The sequence below is a fragment of the Stylophora pistillata genome, chromosome 9, assembly GCF_964205215.1.
Source record: "Stylophora pistillata chromosome 9, jaStyPist1.2, whole genome shotgun sequence".
Taxonomy (NCBI): Eukaryota; Metazoa; Cnidaria; class Anthozoa; order Scleractinia; family Pocilloporidae; genus Stylophora; species Stylophora pistillata.
In genome coordinates, this window is record NC_142527.1 from 10,366,588 (window position 1) to 10,375,200 (window position 8,613).

General features: G+C 39.4%; 2 protein-coding genes across 3 annotated transcripts in view; one reads left to right on the forward strand and one right to left on the reverse strand.

The window, feature by feature from the left end:
- Nucleotides 1–104: 104 nt before the first annotated feature.
- Nucleotides 105–3,092, reverse strand: LOC111337649 (NTF2-related export protein 2). The gene is made up of 4 exons (XM_088733228.1): nt 3,056–3,092; nt 2,888–2,974; nt 2,638–2,785; nt 105–677 (listed from the first exon to the last, which is right to left on the reverse strand). Exons 1-4 carry the CDS (start codon nt 3,071–3,073, stop codon nt 517–519), a joined length of 414 nt encoding a protein of 137 aa, XP_088589354.1. The 5' UTR covers nt 3,074–3,092; the 3' UTR covers nt 105–516.
- A 43-nt stretch (nt 3,093–3,135) lies between these two features.
- Nucleotides 3,136–8,613, forward strand: part of LOC111337648 (formylglycine-generating enzyme) — a 6,041-nt gene continuing 563 nt past the window's right edge. Inside the window, exons 1-7 of one of the 2 annotated variants that reach the window (XM_022943989.2) lie at nt 3,136–3,690; nt 4,327–4,401; nt 5,049–5,131; nt 5,525–5,647; nt 6,272–6,500; nt 7,831–7,890; nt 8,185–8,613. The exon at nt 8,185–8,613 is cut by the window's right edge and continues 563 nt beyond it. In XM_022943989.2, the coding sequence (XP_022799724.2) occupies nt 3,256–3,690; nt 4,327–4,401; nt 5,049–5,131; nt 5,525–5,647; nt 6,272–6,500; nt 7,831–7,890; nt 8,185–8,307 (1,128 nt within the window). In that variant the 5' untranslated portion in view covers nt 3,136–3,255 and the 3' untranslated portion in view covers nt 8,308–8,613. The remainder of the gene's footprint in view (nt 3,691–4,326; nt 4,402–5,048; nt 5,132–5,524; nt 5,648–6,271; nt 6,501–7,830; nt 7,891–8,184) is intronic. The other variant, XM_022943990.2, reaches the window with a different exon arrangement.

The following is an 8,613-nucleotide window of genomic DNA, read 5'->3' on the forward strand; positions in this document are numbered from 1 at the left end:
TTCCACTATATCTCACATGGGAATAGCTGATGCCAGCCATAAATGAGAGGGACCCATTATTTTAAACTTTCAAAACTATTTGTATTCACTGTGGAGAAAGAAAGTAAAATTACGAATTTATTATTGAGTTATGTACTTGAAGAAAGAAACTAACTCACAGCACATTCTGATTAAAACACATTTTGACATTGTCTAAAAAATGAAAATGTTGTAGGTGGGTTATTTCTATTCAGCAGTGAACCAGCTAAATGCATGGAAAGTTTAAGTTTTTTCATTTCTTTTGTTTGAGATCACACACTAGGTCCCACATATTGATGGTTTGTGTCACTGCCTACTGTGCAGAGGGCAGTGACAACTTGTGGCAGTCCATTTCCCAGACATTTCATATGAGCATACATTTTTCACATTTTGTCTCTTGTAGGGGCACACATGCAGCACAACTTTATACAGAAACCAATAATCCGAGTAAATATTGGCTTGACTTCAAAAGAATGTTGTTGATTTCAAGCAAGTCTTTCATTCAATAAATCTGAAGCAGTCGCTTGCCACTTTCCACAGAGTTCCTCCCTCAGCAGTCAGCAAAAAGTTTTGAGAAAACCGATGCATCTTGAGCCCATCATATTTGACCAACCCCTCAACCACCACTAGAACTGTTGTTTGGCCAGGGATGGCTTGATCTGATTGTGGAAAGAAACACAATTAAACCGTTTGGCCAGGGATGGCTTGATCTGATTGTGGAAAGAAACACAATTAAACCGTTTGGCCAGGGATGGCTTGATCTGATTGTGGAAAGAAACACAATTAAACCATATGCACAGTGAAGAAGGGTTTGTCAAGAGAGCCCTGGAATTGCAAACTGGTGGTACCTGCTTTGAGCCTTAGGGTCCTAACTAGAGGTGTTCAAATAGTTTGTTTTCCCTAAATTGGTATTATTAATTCTCATATCTTTAAATTAGAATTTAACTCGTTTCTCTGATTATTGTTGTGAAGCAAATTTAAAAATGACATTGAATTTTCACTCTATAAATTCTTCAGCAATGGGTTTGATCCACTCAGGTAGAGGCCATGAGAGGAAGGAGTACAAATATCTAATCCTTCAGAGAATTGCTTTGTGTCACCAATTCAAGGTAATTAATTAAAGTATTGGCATACAGCAAATTAATGGAATATAAATTAGGTTTTGGATGGGTTCAGACCATTGTTACTTCACTATTGACACTTTTCCACCCGTGTATCACTCATCCTGTACTTTTTTTTTTATAACAAACAAAGCTTCTTAAGTTAGTAATCATATCTTTTATTCTCATAGCTTTAAGGTCGGCACACACAAGGGGACTAGTCCCTGCGACTAGTCCCGGCAACAAGTCTTTGAAGGGTTTACATGAGGGGACCGGTAGCAGGGACTAGTCCCTTAAGGCGTTCACACGAGGGCACTCAATTGCACAAGAACATAGGAAAATTAAGAGGCAAAAGATGTTTCTTAGTCTGGGGCATTACACAAAAACAATGAAAATTTGGTAACTTTTCATTGTAGCACTGTTAAACATCAACGCAAATGAACTGCACTTATTCAGTTGGATTATTCATGCTTGCTCCATTTTTGTTTTTGTTTTTTTTATTTTTAACAGACACAGAGTAAAATAGGGTAAAAATTGCATCAAAACAGCTCCAAGACATCTGTATATGTTTACAAAACTAGAAATCTAGAATTCAGGGAAAATTCATAAGAAACTGCAGTGTTTACAAATACCGGAAGTCACGCATTATACTGACCCGTGATTGGCTTATTTACCGTTTAGTTGCAAGGACTGGTCGCACAAACAGTTCACATGAAGGGACAAACATTTGTTTCATGCAACAAGTCCCTGCGACCAGTCGCAGGGACTAAATTTTGGTCCCTGTGACCACAGAAATGTGTAGTTCACACGAAGGGACTAGTCGCATGAAACTGGTGGCTGGGACTAGTCCCAGGGACTAGTCCCCTCATGTGTGCCGACCTTTAATGTTTGATTCACGGGAAATACTTAATGGAAGAATGAGGTACCAGTCACTCTAAGGTGTTAAAGGCTTAATCAATTAACCACAGAGTAAGATAAAAGGTAACGCCTGCTTATGAGCCAAGTGGCCTATCAGGCTGGCGCTTAACTCCAGTTTCCATAGCATGAAGTGACTAGGAGTATTTCTACTCCCCCCCCTCCCTGGATGAAATGCTAGTCCATCACAGGGTTAACACAGAGTGCAGGACCATAATTTGTCAGCAAATTTAAAGAATAATTATGAGGATTGTGTCGTCTGATTGTCCTGGTGAGAGCAGCCCTGAGAAGGACTGTTATCGTTTATAGTGGCTGACGTTTTGACAAACTGAGGGGAAGTCATCACCAGCTGATCAGTCAGTCATCAGTTGATGATGACTTCTGTTAAGTTGTCAAAACGTCAGCCACCATTACAGACAACACTTCATCTCTGGACTACGCTCACCAGACGATCACACCACACGATCATACGTTACCTACCCCGGGGTTCAAAACATCTACTGTAATAATTAAAGAATAACACCGTAAGTACACCTGTAATAATTCTGGTTAATAAAATCTAAAAAATTGCCTCTATAACCTGCAGATTTAACCCTCTTAGTACCTGAAACTGGTTGACAGTCCAGAGAATGGAGTGTGTGTTCCGTGGCTGGAAGGTTGTTGAAAAATTCCGTCACTTTAGCACTTCCTCCTTTTACTAAATTTCCATTCCAAACGATTGTTGTATTCTCGGAGTAAAGTTTCGACATGAGCTGCAAACACAATTATGACATACTCGAGCCTACTGTCAACGAATTTAGGTAAAGAACATTTGAGCATTTGGTAAATTTGAGAAAGACTAACGAAGAACTCACGTGGCGTCGTTTGTCCAAAGTCTCGTAGTAAACATTGCTAAATTCCTCCCCTGCCTGGGTCGCTTGATCGATGGCGTTTCTTAGACCCTGTTTAAAAAAAAAGAAGAGAGGTCCAAACCATTTAATTGGACTAAGATCTAACTCCGGAATAACAATATCACCACTTACATCAACTTTGGCCGCCATTCTGTTTTCTGTTAGAGCATACCGCTTTTAATCAAAATGACGGCTCGGAAATAGTCGCGGTTACTAAGTGAGTAGGCTTCTTCGCAAGCATGTGACCAAAACAAAATGTTTATGCCCTGAAACATCAGTCCAACCAGTGTCCTTTTTTTTTTTCCTTTTTTGTTTCGACCCATTAGAACATCATGTGGACAGAAGCTTTAATATGGCTGCAAATTTTGGTGCAAGTAGCATTTAGTGGTCGGGAAACTTGTTCAAGTTTTGGTTACAACTTGAGTTCGTTTTACTCCAGAGCCAAGATTATTTCATCGAACGATGGGAAGACAACATGTGGATGTTCTGTGCTCAAACGAGATAAAGCTTCCATTGAGCAAGGATTGACACCAAAGAAAAAGAACATAGATGACAGTGACTATATGAAATCGTCTTATAAAAGAACAAATCAGATGGTTTTTATTAAGGGTGGGAAATTTACCATGGGCACGAACAAACCATTTCTACCAATGGACGGCGAAGGGCCGGCAAGAGAAGTGAAAATAAATTCATTTTATATGGACGTTTATGAAACAAGCAATGCGGAATTTGAACTTTTTTTCAACAACACTGGTTATGTCACAGAGGTAGAGACATTACTGTAATGCTGAGTATATGATGCCTGCAATTACAACCCCTCCCCTCTTTTTTTATTTTAGAGGGGCCAGAATCTGAATTTTTCAAATTGGGAACCGATGGAATCCTGTCTTTTGCTAAGGGATGGGGTTGAATATTGGAATATCCTATTAATAACACCTTATAGTAAAGTTCAGATAAACTTAGAAGCAGATAGAGCACTTGACTATGTCATGTGTTTCCCCCTAAACTTCTTTCGTGTTCTAGCTGCTTCCTGCTTGCTTTATGTAACAGAAGAGAACATAGTCAAGGCTTTTGTTATTTGTTAAATAAAATGTCATGACTTTGTAACAACCCTTTTAATTCCTGTTGGGAGGTAGGGATGAAATGAAGGCTTTAAAGTTGATTAAGAAATGAAAGTGGGTTTTGCACCAACAATGAGTTTGCCTGGAAAAAAAATGTAAACAGTATGAAAGCTATGCTGCATTTGGTGAACCCTTTGATAGTGTTCATTTTTTTTTTTTTTTTTTGTTATAAGTTGGTTAAGTACTCTCCTTTCTTTTTCCTGCACCTCTTGCTGCATCCTCATGAAAAACTTCTGATCTGATGACTTGCTTCTTTTTCCTTATTCTTTTCATAACTTTCAGGCTGAAAAGTTTGGAGATTCATTTGTGCTTGAAGGGAAGATTAGTAAAGAGATAAAGAAGGATATACATCAAGCAGTGAGTGATAAAATTCATTTCCAGGCACTTTAGTATTTCAGATAGGCTCGATTTCTGCTGCTTTCTCGAGTCTGGTCTTTTTTGTACCTCCCCAAAGACCGAGAGGGTCTCTTCAGGGAGAAGTGCAAGCTCTGCTTCCCAACCAGAGGCTGGTAATGGAGCCTATATTTCAGAGTGATTATGAAAACAATGTTAACTGGCAAGGATGACAACAGCATTGATGACACTGATGACACGGAAATAACTTCCACCAAATGGCAAAATTTGTAATTATGATGGCCGAAAACTCCAAAAGCAACCAGCAACTGGTGAAAATTAACACCTACTTGGTAATGTTGTTTAGTTGTCAGGTTACTCTGCTTTGGTCACGTATTTTTAGGTGAAACATGGTTAAACATTTACCTACAGTACCTCAGCAGTAGTTTCCTTCCAAACTCCCCAATAATCCTAAGGGTGGCGAAAAGTGGATGAGAATGACGATTGATAACATTTGGTAATCTTGATGTAGACTCAAACTGTGTGAAGGGGTGTGTACAGTACGATAGTGATTCTCTGCTTCGCACCTTTGCTACTGGTATGGTTGCAGTACTTGTGCATGTACATGTATGTCCCTAAATTACTATCCGTCTTCTCTATCGTAATGTCAGGTTGCTGCAGCTCCTTGGTGGCTGCCAGTAAAGGGAGCTTATTGGAAGAAACCAGAAGGACCTGACTCTCACATTAGAGACAGGTAATGAGGGAGATTTTTTACTCAAAATAAGTGGCCTTCTCAGTGAAGGGGTTCATCCCAGTTTCTGATGACTAGTGGGATTAGAAGCTGGCAAGTGTTTTCAGAAGGGAGGCTAGTTCCTCACAAATTACCTCAAGCATTTCATTTAGATTTGTTGAAAGGCTATGTGAAGTACATATTCATTCATTATGTTGGAGAGAAATAAGACAGGGGGAAGTCTCTGACTCGAGAATACAATGAGGTGAACCGAATTGAGGGCACAAACTTGAATTTTTTTTGGATGTGGATCTCCACCATGCCAATTATTACAATCATGTAGTCTACTGCATATATGTCTCTCACACTTGCTACAACTGAGTAGAATGCATTTGATTGGTTTGATTGTTCTCTCAGAATGGATCATCCAGTTCTCCATATCTCCTGGAATGATGCTGTTGCATTTTGTAAATGGGGTGAAAAAAGACTGCCCACAGAAGCTGAATGGGAGTATGCCTGCAGAGCAGGGCTGCAGGACAAGTTAGTGAACTTGATTACTGGAACGTTACAGACTGATTTTTCAACCACCGATTCCATGTAGAATCGGAGTTTGGAATGTTGTTTTTGTGTTAGCAAGAAAATTAGCAGAAAATGCTTCCCTGGAGGATGAAAACCTAAATCAAACTCAACCGGCACGACAATTCCGGGTCTGGAAATTACATCTGAGGCCAATTTAGTTTTCTCTGAGGGCATTGTGACTTTGCTGAGCAAATGTAGATTTAATTGACAAATCAATTTCATTTTGTTGTGTGTTTGTTCAGTGAGATCATAGAATGGCATCAGTGACACTCAGGTGCTAATTGTTTTTCTCAACCCATTTTGACATCTGTGAGCAATTACTGAATAGACCCACAGCAACATGAAATGTATTTGGTTTATCTGGTTAAAGAAGTAAAAACTTTTTAATGGCAACATTATCTAATTTTAAGCATCCGCCCTCCAGCAGATCATAAGTGAGAACAAAATCACAATTTGAGCTTAATTCAGCTAATCAATCTAAATGGTTCTTTTGCACCTCATTCACGAATTTATCCAGGTTTTACTGTCAGTTGTTAGATTAAAGTAAATGACTGTAACCTTCCTATGAACCATTTTAACTTTCAGGCTATATTCTTGGGGTAACAAGCTTAAGAAAGATGGTCATCACATGGCAAACACATGGCAAGGAAGGTTTCCAACAGTGGATTCAGGGGAGGATGGGTACTCTGGTACAGCGCCTGTCACAGCATTCCCACCCAATAAGTTTGGTCTGTACAACATGCTGGGAAATGCGTGGGAGTGGACACAAGATTGGTGGAGTATACGGCACTCAAGCCACTTCCAAGAAAATCCAGTAAGTTAGTTTGGTTTTGTACAAGACTCATTTGCATATATATGTTGTGGGAAATGTGGGGGCTTAATTGATGAGTGTGCTGGACTGCTGTTTGAGAAGTCTACGATGAGCCTTCCAGGAATCATTGTATTGTTTTCAAGGGGGACAGACAAGCAGCTCCAAGGGTAAATGGGTGCCAACAAACTGTCAGGATACTTGACAAAATGCAACTAGGTTACCTGTAAATGATTTTAAAAGAGGTAAGTTTCTGAAGAAACTGTAGTGCTGTGTTGGTGGAAGGTATCACTAGTCAATTTGGTTTTATCAACTGTTTTGATAAAGTAAGTTGGCCATAGAGTTTTTACTTAAGCTGACATTTCTAGGGTCTTTCCCTTAATTTGTACTTTGCTCTGACAAAGGGGTAATGCTTGAAATGTCGGCCCTAGAAATTCTCTGCAATGGTCAATTCACATCATCAACTCAGTTGACAAAACCAACTTATCTACAGCAGGTTACATGTGCATGTAGTTTAATAGCACCTCATCCCAGAGCATACTCCAAGTTTCTTGGTGCTATCTTGGTAACTGGAGTTAGGCACAGGCAGGTATTGGTTATTTGGCAGTTATTAGCTATTTACCAAATGTAAGGCTGACCAGATCAGTTTTAAGACCCAATTGCACACAGGGAGTGTGGAGCATGACCAAAGGTCATTTTGCACAACAAGAATACACTTGGGAGAATTTTCAAGTTAGCTCAATTTTCCCTGCTATCTTGCATCCAAATATTTAACCCATTGGATACCATAAAGCATTTTGCAGGTGAAAATTATGCTTGCTAAGATGAATTATGCTCATGAATATTGATTGCCACCCATAGAGAGCTTTTTTCTTACAGGATGCATGCTGGTGCATGCTCCTGGTGCATGCTCCTGGTGCATGCTCCTGTATCAGCTTCAAGAGGATACACACTTAAACAAAACCAATGCAATGATAGGAAAACTTCAGAGCGCTATACGATTGAGTGTCTTAAAACCAAAACCAAAGTAATCACAATAGCTGATCAAAAGAAAGGAAAATACCTTAAAGAGCCAATATGAACTCAAAGTAAAAACAAACAAACTGCCTAAAGCGCGGCAAAACACAGGCGACCAAGTCACACTTTGTTTTAGTTTTGCATTTGATTGGTTGAGAGAGTTGCACGAGTTTTCTGGACCAGTCGCAGAGCAAAGTAAAGCAGAGCTAAAGCAATCTCAGATTAGTTTCGACACTCAGTTGAAAGTTTCTCTAACACTCATTTAATAATAGCTTTATATGAACTCCATAAGAGGTCATTATAATCTCCATTGGTTTAGAAAGGACCTGCATCAGGAAGGGATAAAGTGAAAAAAGGCGGATCCTACATGTGCCACAAGGTGAGTCGGCATTAATGCTCAATGGTAATTTTGTCTAAAATTATGGCCTTGCTCTGCTAGGTCAACAGTTCAAGTCCTGTTGAAGCAGTGAAATTTTCAAGGCTTCCTTTCACGTCTTCGTAAACAGTGAAATCCCACTTCCACCTTTGTTTTTTTTTTTTTCTTTTTTTGCTGGGCATTTAATTACTCTAAGGAATACTAGATAGGGTATCTTTTATATCAGTTTTTTCATTTCAAGAGCTTTGCTACCAACATTCATTGGTATTTTTGCATTTTATTCCTTTTCTTTTTCAGTCGTATTGTTACAGATATCGGTGTGCTGCTAGAAGTCAGAATTCTGCTGACACCACAGCTTCCAATCTTGGCTTACGCTGTGTCAGTGATAAACGACCTAATGGTGTACAGCTAGTCAAATAACCAGCAAGATATGTATTTTTGCCTAAATTGGGCAGAGACTGAAGTGAACTATGTGTATTGCTTGGAATGAAGCAAAGTAGAACCAGGGCAATCTGTGAATTCTGCCGGCACTCAGGTGATGATTGCCATTGTGAGCTCTTTCTCGGTGATTGATCAACTCGTGCCTGATAACTTAGCTGTATTTGATCTTTCAAATACATGATGGCTAGGAAAGGATAAGTGTGACTGTTAATTGTTGCTTGATTAGGATTTTTAATGGTTGAACTACCTTACATTGTTGGCAATGTAACCAACTCCCCCCTCCCC

What these genes read in the sequence shown, in the direction of transcription:
- LOC111337649 (XM_088733228.1), bottom strand. An exon ending in CTTTGGACAAACGACGCCAC is followed by an intron (nt 2,786 to 2,887) that starts GTGAGTTCTTCG and finishes TTGTGTTTGCAG; the next exon opens with CTCATGTCGAAACTTTACTC. An exon ending in GGACTGTCAACCAGTTTCAG is followed by an intron (nt 678 to 2,637) that starts GTACTAAGAGGG and finishes TTCCACAATCAG; the next exon opens with ATCAAGCCATCCCTGGCCAA.